The 26,443-nt window shown below is 41.2% G+C and overlaps 1 protein-coding gene across 1 annotated transcript in view; it reads left to right on the top strand.

The window, feature by feature from the left end:
- LOC308087946 (phospholipid-transporting ATPase ID-like) overlaps nucleotides 1–26,027 on the top strand; it is a 62,826-nt gene extending 36,799 nt beyond the window's left edge. Inside the window, exons 10-28 of the mRNA XM_080432201.1 lie at nucleotides 1,253–1,411; nucleotides 3,859–3,947; nucleotides 5,883–6,076; nucleotides 7,913–8,121; nucleotides 8,629–8,672; nucleotides 9,354–9,519; nucleotides 10,793–10,981; nucleotides 11,748–11,863; nucleotides 12,622–12,786; nucleotides 14,184–14,295; nucleotides 14,861–14,966; nucleotides 15,904–16,045; nucleotides 16,779–16,962; nucleotides 18,674–18,897; nucleotides 20,115–20,198; nucleotides 21,052–21,297; nucleotides 21,921–22,059; nucleotides 22,565–22,695; nucleotides 23,766–26,027. Coding sequence (XP_080288327.1) covers nucleotides 1,253–1,411; nucleotides 3,859–3,947; nucleotides 5,883–6,076; nucleotides 7,913–8,121; nucleotides 8,629–8,672; nucleotides 9,354–9,519; nucleotides 10,793–10,981; nucleotides 11,748–11,863; nucleotides 12,622–12,786; nucleotides 14,184–14,295; nucleotides 14,861–14,966; nucleotides 15,904–16,045; nucleotides 16,779–16,962; nucleotides 18,674–18,897; nucleotides 20,115–20,198; nucleotides 21,052–21,297; nucleotides 21,921–22,059; nucleotides 22,565–22,695; nucleotides 23,766–24,089 — 3,023 coding nt within the window. The 3' untranslated portion in view covers nucleotides 24,090–26,027. The remainder of the gene's footprint in view (nucleotides 1–1,252; nucleotides 1,412–3,858; nucleotides 3,948–5,882; nucleotides 6,077–7,912; nucleotides 8,122–8,628; nucleotides 8,673–9,353; nucleotides 9,520–10,792; nucleotides 10,982–11,747; nucleotides 11,864–12,621; nucleotides 12,787–14,183; nucleotides 14,296–14,860; nucleotides 14,967–15,903; nucleotides 16,046–16,778; nucleotides 16,963–18,673; nucleotides 18,898–20,114; nucleotides 20,199–21,051; nucleotides 21,298–21,920; nucleotides 22,060–22,564; nucleotides 22,696–23,765) is intronic.
- The last annotated feature ends 416 nt before the right edge of the window (nucleotides 26,028–26,443 follow it).

The raw sequence follows: 26,443 nt of genomic DNA, 5'->3' as shown, positions 1-26,443 counted from the left end.
TGTGCACATGAACCCCAGTGGATGACCAGGACTGATTTTGGTGACCCCCCATGACCTTTCCTCCTCGTGCCACCATTAGGCCAGATTTAATCAGCTTACAACAACCCTAGATGAGATCACTTCACATCACACTAGACATATCAGAGAAGAAAGCCAGAGATATAAAACCAATTACCATACAGAGAACAGAGGCTATCAGATAATTAATAATGCCACTTTGTCATGTGAAGTGAAGTTGCACAGTAGCTGGCTATAATGTTAGCTGTTGAGAGGGGAATATTTGGATAAAGAAAATAATTAACCACAAGAACAATAGACTGGCTGGAAGCCAAAAAGGTCGGAAATTCCAACAAACGCCCGACTTTGAAAGCGTTAATGGATGCAGTTTGTGTCTCTGCGCGTTGTCTGTCTGCTGACACAAATGAGACGTGGGAGCGACGCCTCTCATGGACACTAATTACACTTTTTAATTCCTGAAGAAATTGTGTAGTGCAGTAGTGGAGGTACTAAATTGTTTTGCTTGAGTAATACTTTGTTACAAGTGAAAGTACTCTATTCAAAATTTTACTCAAGTAAAAGTACATAAGTATTAGTATCAAAATATACTCAAAGTAAAAGTACTCAAGTTTAAAAAAATTGAAAATAGCAGATCTACAAGCTCTGCTATTTTTGAATGGACAAAGTATAAATAGGACTTCATTGGATAATGTATGTAACAAAGTACGGTCACTTATAACTAAAGTTTTCAAATAATTGTTGTGGAGTGAAAGTTGAAAATTTGCCTCTGAGATGTTAGTGGAATAGAATGATAAAAGTTGACATACTCAAGTAACGTAAAAGTGTCCTCGTGCAAGACACTGAACCGCTACCTGCTCCCCATGAGCAGGTGGTGCCTTGCATGGTTTCCTCCGCCATCACTGTGTGAATTATATATAATGTGAGACACTATATCGTTGCTGTCGGGCAGAAACCTCTTATCTCCATATTTTTCTATCTCCATACTTTTTGTGTTTTTTTCGTAAATTAACGCCCTACTCGATCATGCTACAGCGTCACACAAAAGCATCAAAAGTAGCAGATCTACAAGCTCGAAACGCGGCGCGAAACGACATGTTTCGAGCTTGTAGATCTGATACTTTTGCTATTTTTGAATTTGAATCCTGAAAAGTAACCGTTTTGGACATATGAGGTTTCCACCTGACAGAGACGATATAAATCTGCCATGTGCTTCTTTTTTTTAATGCTTCTCCAGGTGAAGTTGGCTGTGAGCCTCCCAACAACCGCCTGGATCGCTTCACAGGAACGCTGACCCACGACAACCAGAAGTACTCACTGGACAATGAAAAGATCCTGCTCCGAGGGTGTACCCTGAGGAACACCGACTGGTGCTTTGGACTGGTGCTGTTCGGAGGTGAGGAAGAGTCTCTCTTCTTCACACACCACCAGTGGAGTAGAGCGGTGGTTCTCAAACTCTTTAATGTCAAGGAACCCCCCAAATTAATGTGTATTTGGCCGTGGGCCGCCATATAAAAAGATGCAAGATCTGCATCTGGCTCACCGACAACAAACTTTCATTACACCTGGGTAAAACTGAATCCATCCTCTTTGGGTCCAGTCCTAACCTTAGCAAGGCTGAGAGCTTCACGATCAAAGTGGGTGATGATGTTATCACAAGAAAGGAGGAAATTACCTACCTGGGCTCCATCTTGGAGGCAAACCTCTCTGGTAACAAAAACGCCAAAAGAGCGATCAAAAAGGTCAACCAAACAACACGCTATTTGTGGAGGATTGATTGTCTAGTCAGTAAGAATACTCTGAAGATTCTTGCAGGGGCCCTCATTCAAGGTCATTATGATTATGCATGCACTTCATGGTATCACAACTCCTCCAAGGCCTTAAAAACAAGGCTCCAAACATCCCAAAACAAACTAGTAAGGCTACTTCTTGGCCTCAATCACAAAACCCATCTAACCCCTGCTCATTTTGCTAGGATTGGATGGCTTAGGGTTGAGGACAGAGTACAGCAACTTGCTATGGGCCTGGTCTTCAAGATACACCACAACATTGGGATCCCCCTGTATTTGTCAAAATACTTCCAAAATGTTAATGAAGTCCATGATCATAACACCAGAGGCAGCTCCACAAATCATGTTCAACCCAGATTTGGCTCAACTAAGGGAATGAACTCGTTCTCATGCTATTCATCAAAAATGTGGAATGCCCTACCAAAAGGAGTAAAGGAGTGTAAAACCCTACTCACTTTCAAAACTGCCCTAAAGATACACCTTCAGGAGGCCGCAATTCGAAAATGGCCCCTGTCCAAGTCTTAACCTACCCCGCCTACCCCCCCCTCTTTCATCTTCCTCTTTTGTATATATATTTTTTCTCTCTTCATACCAGTAACCTGTAAGCTGATTGTATGACATTCTGTATAGTAGTGTGTATATCTGTCTGTCTGTCTCTTATATGTCATCATGATTTGTGTGCATGGGGTTCTCATCTTAAACAAGCTTAGTGCTTAATGAGATTTTCAGTTTAGTAGACCTTGTATTGTGAATTTGCACTTCCATGTACTGTTATGTACTGTCATGTACTGTTCACATGTCTTACTAAATAAAGTACATCAATCAATCAATCAAAACAGGTTAGGAAAAAAAAACTTGAACCTACAGCTCCCCCGTGTGGGGAGAAATTAGAATAGCAGGCTGAAAACATTGGTTACAATATTGACACTTTTTATGCCCAAGGTACACCAAAGGCAGAAGTCTGCAAATATTTATTTTATAAATATACTCAGTTCATTCTCTATCTATTCCATCCCCAAAAGTCACAATAATCTATTACAAATCTGTTGGACTTGACCAGAGTTAAAGGTAGGGTAAGAGTGATATTGTTTGGTTAAAACAAAAACAAATTGTTAAAAGGTTAAAGCACTATATTCTGTAGTAGTAGTAGTAATCATTGCTGTAGAGTTTTTGTTCTGTAACTGGGGTCTCCATGTCTCTCCAGCGCTTTAATAAACAGAAAATAAATTTTCAGATGGGTTGCAAAATTTCAGCCAATTGGGAGAGAGTACCAATTTTTCAGCTTCATTTGTATAGTGTTACAGTTCCAATTGTGTCTGCTCATTTCTTTGTGCCATCACTTCCAATTTCACTTGTTTAATCTGTGTCCTGTCTGAGTTCTCTATCCTGATTGGATAAAATAGGTTTACCGACCTTAAACTGCCTTCTCTGTTTAATAAAGAGCTGGAGAGACATGGAGACTCCTGTTACTGAGCAAACAAACACTCTATAGCAATGATTAAATATAGAGCTATTTAACACTTATTTTAACCAAAGCAAATCACTTACCCTACATTACCTTTAACTAAAACTAATTAAACAAATAACTACAACTAGTTTGTAAAAAATGAGGTTTTACAAAAAATAAACTGAATAATAAGTAACTGAATCTATATTGTGTTTACAAAAGCTAAAATCATGGAGAAAATGTCCTTGGTTTTAGTCTTTGTCAAAAATCTTCAGAAATTGCAGATTTCCAAGCTCTCAACAGGGCACGGTGTGACACGTTGTGAGCTTGTAAATCTGCTATTTTTGCTATTTTGTCTGACCTTGTTGAATCTTGCCCCTGACTAATCCATATTACAAAAAAAAAAACTCAACTAAAACTAAGCCTAATTCTTTTTTTTTAAATGGGTTTGTTATTTTTTTTAAGGCTTAGTTTTAGTTGAGTTTTTCTTTTTTTATTGGTATAAATATGAATCAAAACTAATCTTACATTTAAAACAAAAAGTCTTTGGCCCAAAACTAAGGAAAAATCCCAAAATCCAATAACTATGACTCATGTGTGTTCCAGGTCCTGAAACCAAGCTGATGCAGAACTGTGGGAAGAGCACCTTCAAGAGGACCAGCATAGACCGTCTGATGAATGTCCTGGTCCTCTTTGTGAGTCTCTGTCTACTGCCTGTTTAATGGTCTTTACATAGTGTAGCATGTTTTTTTATTAATTTAATTTTTTCAGGTTTTTACATTGAACGACATAGTGTATGTACTGTAGCATTTATTTTTATTTGTATATATATATATAGTGAAAATAGAAGATCTACAAGCATCAAAAGGGGTCATGATGCAACGGATTGTGAGCTTGTAGATCGGCTAGAACACCTTTGAAATGTTTTGAAAATTACAGCAACGCATCGATATTAAAAAGAAAATGTATTTTGTAGCTTAAGTACACATTTGAAAGAGCAACTTTCACTTGTAGGTGAGTAATATTTGACCAGGAGTATCTATACTTTTACTCAAGTAGCCTACTGGTGTTGAGTAATTTCTCTAGCACTGGTTGAACAGCTGAGGAGGCCGCATGGCTGCCATTCAGGACAACATACTGTAGTACAAAAATAACTCTGCCGCGTGCTGCAGAGAGAGGGGGGTATAGCTCAGTGGTAGAGCATTTGACTGCAGATCAAGAGGTCCCTAGTTCGAATCTGGGTGCCCCCTTCCTTTATGCAGGTTATTTTACGTTTGATCTTTTATTTAACCATGGGGTAAGAACCACATTGAGATGTTCATCTTTTTTTTTAAACGGGCCCTGAGATGAGTGAGTTCCTTAAAGGGATAGTTCACCCATTTTTTTTCCTTTTCTATTGATTAGTCACCCCATGGAGACTTGAATTCATGGATATTTTTGGGGTTTTTGTCGCGTTCCTAAGACAATCATTTGATGACCAGCGGACCGGTAGGCAGCGGTTCCGGTAGGAGACACAAAGGAGACTCTTTGTGTCTCCTACCGGAACCGCTGCCGGTCATCAAAAAAATATTGTCTTAGGAATGCGACAAAAACAAAAAAATATCCATGAATTCAAATCTCCATGGGGTGACTAATCGATAGAAAAAACTTTTTTTTGGGGATGAACTATCCCTTTAAGCAGTGTGCTCAGACCAGGGTTATTATTATAGACTAACGAAATAACTAAAACTAGGGCTACTTCCAAGGCTACTTGGTAAGACGAAGGAGTCATTCATTTACGACAGTGGTTCTCAAAGTGGGGTCTGGGGACCCCCAGGGGTCCTTCGGGGGGGATTCCAGGGGGTCCCCAGCAAAACGTGTTAAAACCGCAGCACAATCATTTTAAACACTTTATCCATTTACGTTGGCTATTCAAAAATAGCAGATGTACAAGCTCACAGTGCGGCACGAAGTGACGCGCTGCGAGCTTGTAGATCTGCTGTTTTTGAAAAATATCGGAAAATGTTGAATAAATGTGCTTTTTTTTTTTTTTACATAAATCTTCTCTTCTGGGGGGTCCCTGGCACCAAACATTTTCAGATGGGGGGGGGGGTGTGTCCGCGACCAAATACATATTAAATCAGAACCACTGATTTAACAACCCATTAAGACCTGAAGCCGATTCTACACGTCTCCTAAATCCCAACAGTTTTCTGGTGAAAAAAACGTATGTTTCTATATCAGTGGTTCTCAAACTTTTTCATGTCAAGGACCCCCAAAATTATATGTATTTGGCCGCTGACCACCATCTCAAAATATTTTGTTCCAGGGACCCCCAGAAGCAAAGATTTGAGTTAAAAATGTTCGCTTTAAAACAATATGTATTCAAAGATTTGCACACATTTTCAAGATTTTTCAAAAATAGCAGATCTACAAGCTCGTAGCGCGGCACTCGGTGCCGCGCTATGAGCTTGTAGATCTGCTATTTTTGAATAGCCCAAAGTGTAAAATGATGCTTTTTAGCTCAAATCAAAAAGTGACACAGATGCGTTCCAGGTCTCAATGGGTTAACAAACAACAAACAAGTTGAAATATGGAGATACGGAGTTTTCTGCCCCGACGACAGCGACCATAATGTGTGTGTCCTGCAGATCTTTGTCTCCCTGGCCTTCATGTGCTCCATCCTGGCCATAGGGAACTACCTCTGGGAGCTCAACGAGGGCTCCCAGTTCACCGTGTTCCTGCCCAGACAGGAGGGCACGGACGCCGCTCTGTCCTCCTTCCTCACCTTCTGGTCCTACGTCATCATCCTCAACACCGTGGTGCCCATCTCCCTCTATGTGAGGTACTGTAGGGGGCTCTGTGTGTGTGTGTGTGTGTGTGTGTGTGTGTGTGTGTGTGTGTGTGTGTGTGTGTGTGTGTGTGTGTGTGTGTGTGTGTGTGTGTGTGTGTGTGTGTGTGTGTTTAACCCATTAAACTCACACATCACGCACTATAAGCTTGTAGATCTGCTATTTTTGAAACAATGCAAATGCAAATCTTTGAATATATAAATTATATTGTTTAAAGCAGACATAATAAATCTTTGCTTCTGGGGGGTCCCTAGAACAAAATATTTTTAGATGCCAAATACATATAATTGTGGGGGTCCATGACATGAAAAGGTTTTGATCACCACTGATATACTGTAATGGGTTAATGGGTTAACATGTTAAACGTGTGTATGTGTAACACAAACTTATTCGACCTGTATTTGCGCTGAGGGGGATCGATTAATCCCCAATATATTTAATCCGCCATATTTATTTTTTGATAAAGTGAACGAAGCCACACATTGGACAACTGAATTTAAACGTCAATTGAAACTCATAGTGCTGAATTATGTAAAAAAAAAACATAACAGATTGCTTTACAATAGACTGTTTGCCAAGCCAGAAGGCATGGTTTCTTAACTTCCACAACACAAGAAGTTTCTGTTATTGTCACTCTGTTCTGTTGTGTCACTCTGGTGTAGCCTACTTACAATGAAAATATGAATGAAAATATGAATTACATCAAGCATTCCACTTCAGTGTTAACCTGACGCTGCCAGATTAGTCCATGAGCCAGATAAGATTTCATTATCGAAAGAGTGGGCAAAACCATACCTATATTAAATTGTTCATAGGGTCAATACGAGTAAATAAATATATGATAACCTCTTCACAGGAGCAGCTTTTTCATGGTTATCACACATTTTGTTATTTTCCCCATACGTACATGACAGGTGAAAAAATGACAACATTTAAAAAAGAGTTTTCATAATGAAACTTCCTGAGTTGATTACTTACATGAAGACAATGATTTATCGTATTACAAGTTTTCTGAAATTGTATATTTAAATATGCAAATTAGGCATTACGAAAATATGCCCGAATTTGTATAACTTTCCAGAATCGACATTGGAACATTGGACAAAGCCAGAGTGAACATTCTTATTTCATTTTGTTAAGATGTTGGAGTCAAAGGTTTTTAACGAGGGAATATTCAATATCTGGCTCAATTTTGGGGCTCTGGCTCATGGACTAAATGCCTAATTTGCATATTTAAATATACAATTTCAGAAAACTTGTAATACGATAAATCATTGTCGTCATGCAAGTAATCAACTGAGGAAGTTTCATTATGATAACTCTTTTTTAAATTTTGTCATTTTTTCACCTGTCATGTACGTATGGGGAAAATAACAAAATGTGTGATAACTATGAAAAAGCTGCTCCTGTGGAGAGGTTATCATATATTTATTTACTCGTATTGACCCTATGAACAATTTAATATAGGTATGGTTTTGCCCACTCTTTCGATAATCATTGCTTAATTTTGGGGCTCTGGCTCATGGACTAGATCCAAGAAGCTTGCTTCACACATTTGTTTCACAGCTTATTCAATACCGCCCCCATCTGGCAGAGTCAGGTTACTTCAGTGTAGTGCCAACCTTTAAATTATCCTACTAATGTATATCTTGCCAGTTGTCTGATATGCACCACTTCATAGGTACTGATGAAACCTCCAAAACTGTTACTTTTCAGGATTCAAATTCAAAAGTAGCAAAAGTAGCAGATCTACAAGCTCAAAACACGTCGCTGCGTTACATATTAACTGACGTCTCTAACCGTTGCTGTTTTTGACGTCTCTTCCACAGTGTGGAGATCATTCGTCTGGGAAACAGCTTCTACATCGACTGGGACAGAAAGATGTACCACCCCCGCAGTGACACCCCCGCCGAGGCCCGGACCACCACCCTGAACGAGGAGCTGGGCCAGATCAAGTACATCTTCAGCGACAAGACGGGCACGCTCACCCAGAACATCATGACTTTTAACAAGTGCTCCATCAATGGAAAATCCTATGGTGAGATGTAACTACGGTGTATGGCACGCATGCACGTAAAGTAACTAAGTACATTTACTCAAGTACTGTACTTAAGTACAATTTTGAGGTACAAGCTCACAATCGCGACGCGTTTACTTTAAGTACATTTTGATACCAATACATGTAATTGTAACAGAAAATGTAAAATGTAACAGACTACTTCTACATTGCAGTATTGATACTTTTACTTTTAAGTAAAACATTTGAGTACTTTTCCCACCACTGACACACACGCACACACACGCACACGCACACGCACACACACACACACACACACACACACACACACACACACACACACACACACACACACGTTGATTTCTGAGAAATCAATGTAATGCCCAGCCACACAATACAGTACATGTAAGCTGTAAAAAATTACAATAATGGACAACATAACGGTGGGGCTCTAATGTGTATGCAGTGCACACACAACTCCGTATAGCAAGCTGTATATGAACTCTGGTTTACCGTCCTCCATTCCAGGGGATGTGTTTGACTACACCGGCCAGAGAGTTGAGGTCACTGAGGTGAGTTGGACCCAAATCTAAAAGCTCAAAGAGAATTAAAGCATAACATGTAGACATACATTTGTTTTTGTAAAAAAAAAAGAGAGCTCACCATTCTGAGTTCAAGTGGTAGGGTAAGTAAAACCTAACCACAACACAGAAATCAGGAAACACAAACAATTTCACTACAGAATAATTTAAGACCACACAGAGACAGATCATGACAGTATCTCTGTCTGTCTGTCTGTCTGTCTGTCTGTCTGTCTGTCTGTCTGTCTGTCTGTCTGTCTGTCTGTCATTTTACACTTTTGAAAACCTGTGAAATGGGACATTCTGCATAATGAGTACTTTCTATTTTTGGTACTTTAGGTACATTTTGATACCAATACTTTTGTACTTTTACCCAAGTAAATTTCACTTGTAACAGAGTACTTCTACATTGCAGTATTGATACTTTTACTTAAAGGGATGTTTCACTTTCAAATAAAATAAACATTAAATATATATAAAAAACAAATGAAAAAAGCAATGGAAAAAATCACGGTCCCCTCACACATTAGAAGGACATTCTAATGCGTGAGGGGACCGTGATTTTTCCATAATTGTTTCATTTATTTTGCATAATATATATTTTTTATGTTTATTTTATTTGAAAGTGAAATACCCCTTTAAGTAATTCTTCCCACCACTGTCTGTCTCCAGTACACAGAGAGGGTGGACTTCTCCTTCAACCCTCTGGCTGACCCCCGCTTCGCGTTCCACGACCACTCCCTGGTGGAGGCGGTGAAGCTGGAGAACCCGGAGGTCCATGCCTTCTTCAGACTCCTGGCCCTGTGCCACACCGTCATGGCGGAGGAGAAGACCGAGGGTGAGGAGAGGGAAGAGGCCCAAAAAACTCCACCACTTTGGCGTCCCCACTATATGTGATTATTATAGACATTTAAAAATGTTCAATGATTTTTAGATAATGCGAAAATGGACACCGTTGTATGACAAAATAAGGCTTAACCCATTAAAGTCGGGAACCACTTAAACCATTATTTTATACTTTGGCTATTCAAAAATAGCAGATCTACAAGTGCTGCGCTATGAGCTTATAGATCTGCTATTTGTGAACAATCGTGTACATTTTTGCAAATCTTTGAATATATGTATATTTTTAAAGCAAACATTTTTAACTGAAAGCTTTGCTTCTGGGGGGGGGGACAAATACATAGACCTGGAGCAAATTATTTTGAGATGGGGGTTGGCAGCCAAATTCATGTACCATATTTTCCGCACTATAAGGTGCATCTGAGTATAAGGCGCACCTTCAATAAATTTATTATTTTCATATATAGGGCGCACCGCATTATAAGGCGCATCCGCACTATAAGGCGCACTGACGGTGCGGCTTGTAGTGCGGAAACCAAGGGAACCAATATTGATACATATATAAGGCGCATCGGATTATAAGGCGCATCGGATTATAAGGCGCATCCGCACTATAAGGCACACTGACGGTGCGCCTTATAGTGCGGAAAATACGGTATTTGTGGGGGTCCTTGACATGAAAAGGTTTGAGAACCACTGAATATAGTAGCATACGTTTTTCAGAAAACTGTTAGGGTTTTAGAAGACATTTTGCAGAATCTCCATCGCACAAGGGTGTCACTGGCCAAAAAGAACTGATCTACACTACTTGCAGATCACATCTTTTTGACAAGCGACATTGTCCAAAACGAAAGGCTTAATTACCTGGATGTTATATAACTCAAGTTCAGCAAGAGGGTTAGGGAATTGAACCGGGGTCTTGCTGTCAGGCATTAGAGCCCATGGGGTATGCACCCTAACCATTCGGGTGGTCCAAATTAGTTTAATGCTCAAAGTTTCTTTCTTCCTTCTTTCTTTCTTTCTTTCTTTACGGGACAGTGCACGTTAATGAACATTCAATACAAGAATTCATTCAATTGAACATGATCTCATGTAAACATGCTTCATAGCTAGAAGCTCATTTCCAGCCGTAGTCCCACATATAAAAAACATCACAAGAACACCAACATGACAAAAACAGAAAGTACAACAATACGATAGAAGACCAAAGTATTGACACCAGATTGAAAGTGGACTCAGAATGAATGTGATTGTTGTTGCTGGTTCAGGTGAGCTCCACTACCAGGCCCAGTCTCCAGACGAAGGCGCGTTGGTAACCGCTGCTCGGAACTTTGGCTTCGTGTTCCGTTTCCGTACGCCGGACAGCGTGACCATCGTAGAGATGGGACAGCAGCGCAGCTACCAGCTCCTGGCCATCCTGGACTTCGACAACGTACGCAAGAGGATGTCTGTCATAGGTAAACCACCACATGGAACACAACGGCATGTTTGGAATTAAAAAGGTTGACTCTTAAATGCCAATCTTCAGACTAAATAGCATTGTTCTGTCGATTTTTTTTGCCACACTATATATACCGGTACTATAAAATCGTTGCTGTCCAGCAGGAACCAGCTAACTCCATTTTGCCGCTTTTGCATTTTTTTCCATAAATCAGTGCTATTGAACACCCTTTACGTCTGTGTGTTGGTAAAAAACATATTGAACCAATGAAAAGTATTAAAAAGTGCTTCTGACAAAAGCAGCTAACTCCATTGGATCCTCAAACTTTCTGCTAAACCAGCTAACTCCAGCAAAGAGGGGTGGAGTTAGCTGGTTTTGCTGACTCCAGGCTCCACCCCCTTTTGACCTCCAACCTCATTGGGAGCTTGGAGGTCCATTTAGCTGTTCTTATCATTTTTTTTTTTCATTTCCTGAAAAATTTGCATTTTGGAGTTAGCTGGTTCCTGCCGGACAGCAGAGATATACTGTACTTATGGCACATTTGATGTCATGACGCAGGCATTTCCTCTAAATACACAGAATACAATTGCTTTGCCATCTTTCACATTCACCTTAGTGTGTGTGTGTGTGTGTGTGTGTGTGTGTGTGTGTGTGTGTGTGTGTGTGTGTGTGTGTGTGTGTGTGTGTGTGTGTGTGTGTGTGTGTGTGTGTGTGTGTGTGTGTGTGTGTGTGTGTGTGTGTGTTTGTGTGTGTGTGTGTGTGTGTGTGTACTGTGTACATAGTGCGGAGTCCAGAGGGGAAGCTGTCCTTGTACTGTAAAGGAGCAGACACTATTCTCTATGAGAGACTACATAAGTCCTGCAGCAAGCTGATGGACGTAACCACAGAACACCTCAATGTCAGTATGGTATCCTGTGTGAGCGTGCGTGCGAGCATGTGTGTGTGTGTGTGTGTGTGTGTGTGTGTGTGTGTGTGTGTGTGTGTGTGTGTGTGTGTGTGTGTGTGTGTGTGTGTGTGTGTGTGTGTGTGTGTGTGTGTGTGTGTGTGTGTGTGCGTGTGTGCGTGTGTGTGTATACTTGAATTTGCTAAATAAGCATTGCAAGGATAATTTCCCTGGTCCTCACAAGAGAAATAGTTGTTTTATGGTTCAATCTTATTTTAGGTTTTAATTAGGTTTACAATTAGTAAAACTGGATTTGGCAGTTGTATTTTATTGAATTATTCTTAGTTGTGCACCAAATATAGTCGAGCCCACAACGTGACACAGTGCAATGTGTGTACATGCATCAGAGTGAGACACTGAGGAAGAAATTGTGTATTTCAAGTGGAATAAGCAGACCTGTCCAAAAGTAAATTAAACTACTTATTTATTCTGCCAGACACTGAAACTTAAGAAATATTTAAAATGTGCGCTTGACATGATAAATACATTGCTCTCTACTATTCAGCCCCACATCTGGAAATACTACCTTTTTTTACTTTTTCTTTGTGTGTGTGTGTGTGTGTGTGTGTGTGTGTGTGTGTGTGTGTGTGTGTGTGTGTGTGTGTGTGTGTGTGTGTGTGTGTGTGTGTGTGTGTGTGTGTGTGTGTGTGTGTGTGTGTGTGTGTGTGTGTGTGTGTGTGTGTGTGTGCGTGTGTGCGTGCACTATCCCCTAGGAGTTTGCGGGGGAGGGCTTGCGAACCCTTGCCCTGGCATACAAGGATCTGGATGAGGAGTACTTCAGCCAATGGAAACAGCGCCATCATGAGGCCAGCACAGCCCTGGAGGACCGCGAGGACCAACTGGACCAGCTGTATGAGGAGATAGAGAAAGACCTGCTGGTAGGAAGACCAGAGACATGACACCACTGGTGTTATATTTTATTTTCATTCTCATTGCTTGTATATTTTATTGCATTTTATATTGTATCGTTGCTGTCGGGTGGGAACCTTGTATGTCCAAAACCGCTCCTTTTTTGTTCTTATTTTAAAAACATAAAATAGTGAAAATAGCCAATCAACAAGCTCACAACACACAACATTGTGAACTTGTAGATCTGCTTCTGTATTGTGGGGCACCAATCAGGGACCAGTATGCTAATATGGGGGAGGTTTATCACATCCGCCCCTTGGAAATGCAGGTTCCACTCAGCGATTCCAGACTAATATCTACGCCGTTATATTAGTCTGGCCGTGCCAAGGCTGATATCTCTGAGGACATATCCAAACTCATCCCCAAGTCAAATGAATTGGTATAAAACTCTTCACAGTGTTGTGGGATCACACAATATTAGCTATTCATGGGACCGTGTCCACAGCAAGCACTTCTTGTGCTGCCTGCACCTTTCTTCCATGTAGTACTATGGTAAAGAGGTGCTAGAACAGCGCTAGCATTGTTTGGCAGAGCACCCTGGATGCTTCAAGCTGAAAATAGTTCACCTTTTTGGCTCATCAGTGTCAAGTTTGATCCTCCTGGGAAGTCCATGTTTATTGTTATTTCTTCTTTCTTCAAACACAGCAATGGTTGATAGGTTAGAACGTTGCGGGCTCAAATAAACACTCCATGTGCTTAATAAGAAGCGCCTTGGACATGATATTTGAGCGGTTCCTCCGTTCTGTGGACATCTATCCAGTGGTGGAAAAAGTACTCAAATTCTTTACTTAAGTAAAAGTACCAATACTGCAATATAAAAATACTCTGTTACAAGTAAAAGTCCAGGATTCAAAATTTACTTGAATAAAAGTACAAAAGTATTGGCATCAAAATGTACTTAAAGTACCAAAAATAAAAGTACTAAATATTTGAAAATAGCAGATCTACAAGCTCACAACGCGTCGCGATGCGACGCGTTGTGAGCTTGTAGATTGGCTATTTTCAAATAGCCTAGGTATAAAATAGGGCTGAAGTGCTTAATGTGTGTTTCATTATATCATAATTTATATCTGAAAAGTAACTAGTAACTAAAGTTTTCAAAGAATTGTAGTGGAGTAAAAGTGCAATATTTGCCTCTGAGATGTAGTGGAGTAGAAGTAAAAGTATTGGAAATTGGAAATACTCAAGTAAAGTACAAATACCTCAAAATTGTACTTAAGTACAGTACTTAAATAAATGTACTTTCCACCACTATAAATGTTACTTTCCACCACTGCATCTATCTATCACCTATCGGTGAAATACTCTGTTGACAGTCCTCTCTCACAATAATGTATTGATTATTTGTCTGTCCATTTGTGTCAAGTTATTAGGGGCCACAGCCATAGAAGACAAACTACAAGACGGAGTGCCACAGACCATCGAACAGTTATCCAAGGCGGACATTAAAATCTGGGTGTTGACGGGAGACAAGCAAGGTAATCCATCTAAAACAGCCCAGCTGTGTCATCATGTAATACTGCTGTAATATTCAGTCTACCTAGAAATGCATTTGGTTCATGATTATGTTTATTTGCAATGTTTAAAAGCGACATGAGTCGTAAGGTGAGACGTCTTATTCTTTTCCCAGTTCAATTTTGTAGTAGTGTTTTATTGTGTTTCCTGATTTATTTTATTACTAAGTTTAACTTAGTTCAGTTCATTTCCTGCCTCGTGTGTCTGACTGTCACTCCCCTGATTATACACACCTTCTTCCAAAACCTCAGCCGCCCCTGTTTTACAATCAGCCTACTCTGTATAATACTCCTCTGTTGGCTTTGTTCTACCTTTGTATGTTCATTGTTCTCCAGCATATCTTCTGTGCTCTATGGGTTTTGTTCTTACTACATATTCTCTCTCCTTTTGCTTTTGCTGGGGACCCCTTGGCACCCACTGGGGGTCCCTTCCCCGGACCCCTCTTTGAGAGCCACTGAACCATTTCACTGTACTGTGTCACAGCTGCTTAAATCCAAGTCATATCTAGAGTTCCTATTCACACGACAGAGACGGCGGAGAACATTGGCTACTCCTGCAACATGCTCCGGGAGGAGATGAACGAGGTCTTCGTCGTCTCAGCCAAAACGCCCGAGGATGTCAGGCAGGAACTCAGGTCAGAAGCACTGATCAATCAAATACTGACAAATACTGGGAAATAACCATGGTCTGTATTTAGGCCCACGGTTCCATTTGTTTAAAAAAAACTATATGACATACTTCTTTGTATGACAAATAGTGAAATTAGACGATCTACAAGGTTACAACGCATGGTATCAAAACAGGTTGTAAGTTTGTAGATCTGCTATTTTCTCTATTTTTGACTGATAATTTTAGATAGGCTACATTTTTGACAGACTTTGGGTTGTGTCATAAAAAAGCCTCAATACAAATAACGAAAATACTGTACGTGATCTACAAGCTCACTACGGGTCTCATTGCGATGTGTTGTGAACTTGTAGATAGTCTATTTTCTGAGTTTATAAGAAATTGTCTTTTGCAGTGGGGTAAAGTAACTACCGTATTTTCCGCATTATAAGGCGCATCCGAACTATAAGGCGCACTGACGGTGCGGCTTATAGTGCGGAAACCAAGGGAACCAATATTGATACATATATAAGGCGCATCGGATTAAGGCGCATCCGCACTATAAGGCGCACTGGCGGTGCGCCTTATAGTGCGGAAAATACGGTATGTACATTTACTCAAGTACTGTACTTAAGTACAGTTTCGAGGTATTTTTACTTTACTTGAGAATTTCCAATTTTCTGTACTTTTAATTCTACCTCACTACACCTCAGAAGCAATTATTATACCTTTACTCTTTAGTTAGAAAACTTTAGTTACTAGTTACTTTGTAGATTTAGATTATTATTACGAAACGTACAGTAACCACTTTTGAAAATAGCCGATCTACAAGCTCACAATGCGTTCAAAAGATTTTTTTGAAAACTTTGAAATGGGAGAGTATTTGTACATTGCAGTATTGATACTTTTACTTGAGTAAAACATTTGAGTACTTCTTCCACCTCTGGTCTTCTGTCATGGAACAGGAATGCCAGGGCCACCATGAAACCAGACGCAGTGGACGACTCCGTCTTCCTACCAGAGAGGACTCTGGGTCACAGGAAGGAAGTAATGAGCGACGAGCTGGTGAATGGAGAATATGGCCTGGTGATAAACGGACACAGTCTGGTACGAGACAAGACGATATTACATTATTATTCATTATGCATGCAGTCACCAACCCTGATGACATTATACCACTGATTTGGTACGCTTAGATTTAGGGTTGCAACAGTTACTCGAACTAATCAATTTCATCGCTTATTCTTTTTTTTAATGATAATTGTTTAATAATCTATCCCTATCATTATAGGCTAAAATTTATATATATGTTTTAGTAGTTAAAATAACTGATCAACAAGCTCACAACGCGTCGAAGCGTAACATTTTGTGCTTGATCTGCTATTAATTGTTTTACGACACCGCTGTGCGACGTCGTAAAAAAATAAAAATAATGCTTAAGTGGTTAATAGATTCATGGTTCTACAGTATGTGTTGAAGTGTCACTGAGCAAGACACTTCAACACATACTGTATTTTATACCTAACTGCTCCCCGGGAGCTGTGTTAATGGCATCCACTGCTCTTAATAGTTAGGACGCAATGGATATACAGTAGTTAGCATGTAATGCAGAGGACAAATTACACATAATGCAAATGTACAGTGACATATAGCCCCAAAAAACGACTAAAGAGGACTACATTATTATCATTAATAGCTGGAACTATTTGAGGACGATCAAGCATTTTCAACTTCGATTGCCACTGTCTTTGCATCGCTCTGGACCGGTTGTACTGATTCTGCTGTGTGTCAAACATCTGAACCCATCAGTGAGTGAACATTGTTGTTGTTGTCTCTTCAGGCCTATGCGCTGGAGCGCAGCATGGAGCTGGAGTTCCTGAGGACGGCGTGCATGTGTAAATCGGTGATCTGCTGCAGGGTCACTCCTCTGCAGAAGGCTCAGGTGGTGGAGCTGGTGAAGAAGTACAAACAGGCCTGCACCCTGGCCATAGGAGACGGAGCCAACGACGTCAGCATGATCAAAGGTACCAGTGACTGTCGGCTCTGTGCGTAGCCGTATATAGGCCCAGTTTTCAGAAGGTGACATACCCGTTTCCTGTTCCACTTACTTTTCCCATGGCTTTGTTTGATTGGCTCGAACCGGAAGCACACTTGACGAATGAGCGAATCAAATCGAAGCTATGGGGAAATTAACTAGAACATGAAACAGGCCTCCCGAAAACTGGGACTTCGGTCATGCACAGTTATGCGCCTATTTATTGACCGATATGTCTGAGTCATAGTGTAGGGGGCTTTGTCAGGGTACCGGTCTGTATGTGTCCCTTTTATGCCCACATATGGAGATCCCTGATTTCATCAGTATATGCCCATATATTGTTGTGCCCATATATGGGCATATCAGTTGGATCGGTGGTTCTGGTCCTTGGCGATGCGCTCGCCGAGTTTGAAGTCGGTCGGTCCCATATGTCCATATATGGGCATATCAGTCGGATCTGTGGCTCTGGACAACCGGATCTTCATATATGCCTATGTATGGGTGTATCGGGTTTGTTTATGGTTATGTCTGAGTCATAGTGACATGCCTGTATATGGGTGTATCGGGTTTGTTTATGGTTATATCAGAGTGATGTGGTCCACCCGCCCACCTTCCCATTAGCCAATTTTAATATAGCATAGGATAGACATTTAGCTGATGAAGTTCCACTGTAAGATTCTTCATTATTAATTTAAAGGTGCTGTAAGTGATATTGTTTTTGGTTAAAACAAAGTTTTTGGTTAGAAAAGCTCTGTATTCTGATAGTAATCTTGGCTATAGAGTGTTTGTTCGGTAACAGGGGTCTGCCAGTCTGTCTAGTTGTTTAACAAACAGAAAATACATTTTCAGGTGGGACACCAATTTCATAGCCTGGTAAACCCTCCCTCCGGAAATCTCATTTCTATTTGATTCCAGGAGTGAGTCTGGCCTTATCGCCCATTCTGCAATATTGGCTGTGTATGCCAAACCTGTGCCAAACGACCGAGCCTATCAGCGTCGTCGCTCATTGTTCTGTGATTGACAGCTTACGTTGGCCAATCAGGTGGCGAGTTCGAGTGAGCCCAAAACACGAACGGCAGCCATCTTTTTCTTGTGCGCTATAATCTCCGCTATTTTTTTACTTCTAAAAGCTCTCTAACTTCTATTTTGAGGCACGGAATTTACTTATAAGATATCGTTTGGATAGAATTTAGTTGTTTAACTTCATACATGTGGTCAATTAATCATGACAAAGCCTATTTAAAAAAAAAAATTTAGAGAACCGGTAGGGGCAGGCAGTGACACCCATGTAACCGAATAAGGCAACCCATTTTGGGCATTCGCCGTCTCAAAAGTCCCGTTGCGTCACGTTAGACTGGTGAACTGCTGATTGGCTGAAGGGGGAAAATTATCATTGGCTGAAGGGGTTGTCAGTCAACGGTATTACTCCCGCCCAACTCCAGCCCACAGCCAATATTGCAGAATGGGCGATAAGGCCAGACTCACTCCTGGAATCAAATAGAAATGAGATTTCCGGAGGGAGGGTTTACCAGGCTACCAATTTCATCCAATCTGGAGAGAGAACCAATTTAATAGTTATCCAGTTCCAATTTTATTTAGTTTTATTGAAATAATTACCTGTTTTGAGTAGCAACTGTCACCAAAAGTAGTCATTTGAGTTAAATCAGATTCACTGTATTGCTTTCCCACTTCCCCTCCAGCGGCCCACATAGGCGTGGGCATCTCGGGCCAGGAGGGCATGCAGGCCGTGCTGTCCAGCGACTACTCCTTTGCACAGTTCCGTTTCCTGCAGCGCCTCCTGCTGGTGCACGGCCGCTGGTCCTACCTGCGCATGTGCAAGTTCCTGCGCTACTTCTTCTACAAGAACTTCACCTTCACCTTGGTCCACTTCTGGTATGCCTTCTTCTGCGGCTTCTCTGCTCAGGTGAGACGGAGAATGTTTGACCCACATTGTCATTTTGTGTGTCGTCCAAAAATAAGATTTAAGTCCTTTTTCAGTCTAATGGAAAAATGTATAGGGCTATAAAAAAATACACTCAAAACTACAAAAAGTGGGTGAAATTCTTTGTCATAAAAGCTCCTTTAGCAGTTTCAAGAAAGAAGGCAAGAAATAGAGAGAGAAACAAACACACAGAAAATGAGCATAGGTATGCTGTACATGAGGTGCATGGTTAAAAGTAGAAATGGAATGAGACAGTTAAAATAGCAGGAGACAGTAACAGACAACAAATGTGCCAGTGCAGCAGCAGTGGGGCGCACCTGCAGTCATATACACAGAAAAAATATAATCCTCTGTGGCAGAGAAAGAAAGAAAGGAACAAGCAGAAAGTGAGCAAAAAGTATTCATGGCGGGCTCAGCGCTTGTAATGTATCCAAAATTGATCCGTACTGTCCATTTGGTTTCTTACTTAAAGTCACTGAAAGAAGGCGTCTTTATTTTGGACTGAATTATTGAGTTACTGCATTATAAAAGTAATTATTTACTAGGGAAAGTTACTACCATCACCTTTTTTACAATATTAATGTACACATTATTTGACTGTTGCAGTGGCACGGTGTAGCTATTACCATGATACAAGGTAATACACAGAACAGACTCAATTGTTGACATAGGAATCATGTCTTCAACAGTATATCTTGAAATCAGTCTTTATACTGTAGGAATTAGGAAGCTCACGCTTTTACTCACCATTGAGTAGGCTTAGTTTGTGTGTGTATGTGTGTGTGGGCGTGCAGGTGTGCGTGTGCATGTGTGCAACTGTGCATGCATGCACGCATAGCCAAGACCCATCCAACTCTGCCTCTGATCGACTTTCCCTGATATTTTCCCCTACCTTAACCAATTTTCACTCTTCATGCCTAAATCTCAATCAGAGGCAGAATATGGCAGCCTTTGCCATACTAAATGCTTTCCATCAAGTGGGATGATAATAAAGAAAAGCCTCTGAAATTGTCATCTATTTTCACATAAGGTAATGAGCCCATTTTCATTTGAGTAATTGAAACTATGTTACTGAATTAAAAAAAGTAATGAAATACACTCTTAACCCATTAAAAAATAAAAGGAGTTACAGGTTACTTGGTGTTGGTTTCTCCTAACACTTGTCATAGTTCTGACCGTCTCTTTTCCTTTCTTTACAGACGGTGTATGACGAGTGGTACATTACGCTCTATAACTTGGTGTACACGGCGCTTCCTGTACTGGGCATGAGTCTGTTTGATCAGGTAAACCCCATCGTGTGTGAACGAGACAAAGCATTTGGCCTTTTTACAGCGTGGCTCTGCAAAATGCTAGCCGTCTATGAGGAGGTCTGTGTGTCTGTGTGTGTCTGTCTGTCTGTCCGGAACTAATCCCGCAAACCGCTGGACCGATCAGCCTCAAACATGGTGTGCACGCTGCACTTTTTGAAATATTGAACTTTAATTTTATAATGGAAGTGAAGAGTACCGAAGTCCTGACGTCACTCCCGCTATCCCTGGGTCACGGAAGTAATGAAACCTGAAACTTTGCCCAAATTTGGAGTCATACAGTATGTCATAGAGACTGATGTCACTGGTTGATGACATGAAGTCTGAGATCCACATTGGAGGCCAGGGCTATAGGCAATATACTGAGATTATATTGATATTGTGTTATGGCATAAATGTTCTCTTTACCTGGTTTTGATCAGCCGTATATATACTTAATTGTTTCAAAAATAATAATAATAATAACAAAGATAGCAGATCTACATGCTCACAACGCGTCACAATGCGAGTTGTGAGCTTGTCCATTTGCTTTTTTTGCTTTTTTTGCTTCTTTTTTTTGCTATTTAACCCATTTAGACCTGAGGCCGATTCTAAAAACACTTCTAAAACTTCAAAACCTGACCTACGTTTTCAGAAAAACTATTTATTCAAAAATTACAAAAAATGTATGTTGCTATATACTGTACATAGCAACCGGAACCAAAAGGGGTTCCCGTCCTGAAAGGTATAGTTACAAATAAGGGTTCCTGCCCAAAATGTTAGTATAAAGTATAAAACAGGGCTTTTACGGTAAGTGGTTAAATCAACACCCTTGACATTGACTTCCCAGGATGTGAACGACGCGTGGAGCTTCCAGCATCCCGAGCTCTACGTTCCCGGCCAGCTCAACCTGTACTTCAACAAGGCCCTGTTCTTCAAGTGTGCCCTGCACAGCGTCTACAGCTCCCTGGTGCTGTTCTTCATCCCCTACGCCGCCATGCACGACACGCTGCGGGACGACGGCAAGGACATCGCCGACTACCAGTCCTTTGCCCTCCTCACTCAGACGTGTCTCCTCATCACCGTCTGCGTCCAGGTGTGTGGTGAATGTCCACTGCAATGGTAGATGTTTCAATCTTGCGTCCTGTTTGTTTATTGGTTTTGCTTAATGTATTGCTTGCTGACAGAGATCCGTTCTTTTGGGTAGTATAGGTTGACCTCTATAAGTAAGGTTTGGGATGGAATCACGTACATTATGTACATGTAGTCTCTGTTGGGTGGAAACCTCCAAAAAAAGTTATTTTTCAGGATGCAAATAAAAAAATAGCAAGAGTAGCAGATCTACAAGCTCGAAACGCGTCGCTTCGAGCCGCGTTTCGAGCCACGTTTCGAGCTTGCAAATCTGCTACTTTTGAGACTTTTGTGTGACGCGGTAGTTGCGTTATCAAGTATAGGTTGTTAATGTACAAAAAAACACAAAAAGTTTGAATTTGGAGATAAGAGGATTCTGCCCGACAGCAACGATGTGTACGTACATGCAGACAGACGTCCCGGAAACATAATGCCTCCGGCCACGGCTGTCACGGTGGAAGCATAAAAAGACCATAGCAACAGTAATAAAATCAATGAAAACAAGTCTAATCCCGTCGATAGAAAGTTGTGCATGGTGAATAATGCTTATCCGTTTCGGTCCTGTCTCACCTCATCCTGGGCGTGTAGTTGGGTTTGGACATGGCGTACTGGACGGCGGTCAACACGTTCTTCGTGGTGGGCAGTCTGGCCATGTACTTCGCTGTCACCTTCACCATGTACAGCAATGGCATGTACCTCATCGTCCCCTCGTCCTTCCCCTTCATAGGTGAGTGAGGAGCTTTTACTCTATACTAACCACTAGCATCCCTATTTGGAAAATGGTTGCAAATAAATAAGAAAAAATATCAGCTATTCTCACTATTTTCAAGTGACAGAAGTATAAATTATGACTTAAGTGCTGAAGGCAACTGGTGTATTTATAATGTTCTGCATCTTCATGGAATCCATTTCCATGAATTGCTGTACGTGCGTGTGGATTACTGACCTAGGCCATATTTGGGGACATAATTTCCCCCAAATATGGCCTATATTAGGACTGTTGTCTGAATGGGGACAATGTTGATGTACCCAAAGTTAAGGCTTAGATTTCGGGTTAAGTTTAGGAGATGTAAATGGTAAAAAATATAGGAGATGTAGAATGAATGTACTGTAAGTCAATGTAAATTTTCCAAAAGTCTGCTAAGTAAACTTGTGCGTATGTGTGTGTGCGCACGTGTTTGTGTGTGTGTGTGTGTGTGTGTGTGTGTGCGTGCGTGCGTGTGTGCTTCCAGGTACAGCCAGGAACTCTCTGAACCAGCCCAACATGTGGCTGACCATCCTCCTGACCTCCATCCTGTGTATACTTCCTGTGGTCACCTACCGCTTCCTGTTGATCCAGCTCTGTCCCACCATCAACGACAAGGTGTGGCCTTTGGCCAATCACAGCATGGATACTTTATTTATTTATTTACTTGCATCTCAAACTGAAGGCAAACACAACCCCAGCCTAACGTCCCGTATCCAACAGAGACCCCGGCGTCCATTATGATATCCATTTGTTAGAAAACGTGCAATTTACATGCAGACAGAGAGCACAGCAACAACATGTTCAACATGAATGAAATGATTATTAAACTGACACTGTCAGGTAATACAGAAAGACGCAGTGCCACAGGCCTATTCGCCCTTAGATAATCATTTGGTATATTGTTGCTGTCGGGCAGAAACCTCCATATTTTAACTTTTTGTGTTTTTTTGTAAATGAATTTCAAAAGTTATACTGTTTTGGACGTATGGTTTCCACCCGACAGAGACAATATCAGGTTTTTGTTTTTGTTTTCTTCCAATGTGTGGACACATTGACGATCTCATTAAGAATTCAAGGTTGGGACTTTAGGAGCGCCCAATTGTAGTCTCAGCACTTCTCTCGCTACACTACTCCTTTTGCCAAATGCAAATATCGATCAACTGTAAACTTCTCTTATTGCTGATATAATTGAATCCTTAGCTGCAACAAATAGATTTTTACACGCGTGGATTACATAGATCATCAAGAACTTCCACATTGTCTTGACTGTACATTTCCTGTTGTTGAGGTGCATTCACATAGGGTGCGACAACTATATTTGTTTGAGCGACGCAATTCAATATCATCACAATAATATTATTGTGATGTGGAGGTACATGGTCCATTTGGAACCACATCTGGTGGTCTAGAGCAGAGGTACGGACACATTTTTGGGTAGCGGAACCCATTTTTATGGGTCCTGTATTTTTCTACAATTATTCTCAATAACTTTTTCTAAATATGAAAAAAAAAACATTCCATGAATGTAAAAACATAAGTAATGTGAACTCCTTAGACAATTTAAAATCAGAAAAAGTGCCAACATGGTGGCCCTGCATATATAAGAGAGGTTATTTTCTTGTACGAAAAGGGAGCGCTACAAATTGTATATTTACGCATATCTCACGTAACTCTCCACATTCCAGGTGATGTTCAAAGTCAGACAGGCCAAAGCCACGCCGCCTCCTCCGCCCCGACGCGCCCGCCTGCGTCGCACCAGCTCCCGGCGCTCCGGCTACGCCTTCTCGCACACGGGGGGCTACGGGAACCTGGTGACGTCGGCCCGCTACTTGCACCGCCCCGCCGCGGCCAGATCGTCGGGTTTCGGCCAGACGGGACGCACCACCATGGGCTTTAGTCCCATGGGACGCTCGGCTGGCTACAGCCCCACGGGACGCCCCCAGAACGCCAAGGTGCAGGACGTGGAGGTGACCTCGCTGCAGATGTATCGGACGACGGCGGACCTCTGAGGAGGTTTTTCTTTTTTTTGCAGGGCCAGCGGAGAGGCGCTTGGGAGAAAGACAGGCCAGTCACATCATAAACAGTCAGACTCATGATGTACTATTATGCCTCTGCAATGAGTGACTTGGATTTTGGGACATCTTTACGGCCTTTTTCGTATCATTCCTACATTTGCCCAGTTTTTGCATCAACTTTCCAAGGCGTTTCCCCTTTTTTCTACAAGAGTTCGTACTTCCCCGGCTGCAGCCGTTCGGCAGATTTAATGAGCCACATTAGATACAGTAGCATTACATGAACTTGTGGGAACATGGCATTAAAGGCTTTGTGATCATGTGTCGCGCACCGAAAATAGCCGATCTACAAGCTCACAACGCGTCACAGCGCGACACGTTGCGAGCTTGGAGATCAGCTATATCCTGTGCGCAAACCAAGTACAACTTTGTACGAATTGTAAAGAATTGACAGGAGAGGCAGGAGCCTTTCATTGTTAATGCTAAACAGGACTTCTCGCGTGAAGAAGTTAGGACTACATACTGTACTTTCAACACATTGATGCATTCAGGGCACAGGTAAATAAAATAAATTGAGGATTGAGGAAATTCTCTGCATGTAAACATAGCCACTGATTGACCCAAGGGGGTCTGGACTGGAGGCGTGGCTTATATCATAAAAATGCCTGTAAGTTCCAGGCGCAACGTTGGAACTTACAGGAGTTACGCAACGCCATGAAGAACTAATTAAACAGGAAGAACGAATTAACTTTTCGCACGACTAGGCGTGGTGACAGACAGGTCTTTTTCATCTCATAAAAAGACCTGTAAGTTTACGCAACATCATTCAACTTTGTAATAAGATTGGTTATGGGGCAAGGCATAACTCATTTACTTTAACCACTTTACCTTATTATATACCATACTTTGTTGACCGGTGTCCCCCAGGGGCCTATACTAGGTCCCCCTCCTTTTTTCCCCCTCTACACCAAATGCCTTTGCTGAAAATGGCAAATGGCAAATCTGCAAGCTCACGGTCACAACGCGAGACATTGTGAACTTGTAGATCGCCTATTTTCGACCAATGTTCGCCTACTACGGCTAATGAACTTGAACAGTGATTGTCCATTGACAGTGGTGCTTCTCACAAAGCCTCACTTAACTTCTGAACAGCTTCATGTCAAACCTATTGGTCTAATCAATGAAACTGGGGGTGCTGGAGAGAGTTCATCACTGAACACTGAACAAATAGTGCTAACATCAGGAAACAGCACTAAACTATTAAAATGGTCCGTAACTATTCATTGCTATAACATTAATAGCCACTCAAGTGCAGTCTATTGTGAATGTATTACCTGCAAACCAAAGATGTGTGATGGTTCTAAACAACAAAACTAAACAAAATAGAACAGAAGCAATAGGTGAGCACAAAGTGGTGCCATTGATAGAAGGCATACCGTGGTTCTATACGGGGGAACATTTGGTATTAAAGCTGCAATGTGTAACTTTAATGTACTACCCAGGAGTTGAACCTAGGTCTCCCGCACGAGAGACAATTCCTGCTGTTCTTCCAAGAAGGCAATCCAGGGGAGATACTGCACTTATGACCTTCAGGCAGCGCTACTTGTGTAACCAGTAGGTGTCCTACCCAACACCAGGGTCCAAATGTCTCAATGGAAGAGAAGGGAACACCTCCAACCACTGCACATGTACTAGTTATATTGTAACATACTATACCATATAGATTGGTTCAAATGTTTTACCCATTAAAGTAAGGTTTGTAGCTTTAAGTGGGAATGTTGCTATCGGTTCTGTGGGTACAATCAAATACCAATACCAACCATTGGAGACTTTTATTTTAAACTTTTTATGGGTTTCTTAAAACTGCAACCTACAGCATTGTCCTTACAGATAACCTATTTGTATAATTTTGTACCTTGTAAGATGTATTTTATCTTAATAAAAGTATTTAAAATGACCATTTTGTTCAGTTATATTTATTGACAACTAGTTTTGTCAATGGTTTCTTGTCAGCAACTTGTTTTTTTTTTGTCCCCACAAAAAATCTCCAGCAGATGTCAGTGTTGGAGAGATGAAAAAAGTGTTGGTGGGAGTAGATGTTGTTAGACATATTGAAAATGCAATGGAAAGACATGGAGAAATTAGAAACAAGACATTGAAATGCCATTATTATTATTATTATTGTTAATTGTTATTACGGGGCCAGAGCTCAGCTCTGGGCCTGTCTTATTATTGTAGGTATTCTGTTTCCGCCACTTTTCGCAGTTCTGGCTGAACCGTGCTGTCGCTTTTTACGAAACTCGGCCATATGGTAGATGGTCATGAAAAACTATCAAGAAATAATTCTCACA

The sequence above is a fragment of the Gymnoscopelus braueri genome, assembly GCF_963280865.1.
Source record: "Gymnoscopelus braueri genome assembly, chromosome: 7".
Taxonomy (NCBI): domain Eukaryota; kingdom Metazoa; phylum Chordata; class Actinopteri; order Myctophiformes; family Myctophidae; genus Gymnoscopelus; species Gymnoscopelus braueri.
This window is presented reverse-complemented; position numbering and strand designations above follow the sequence as displayed.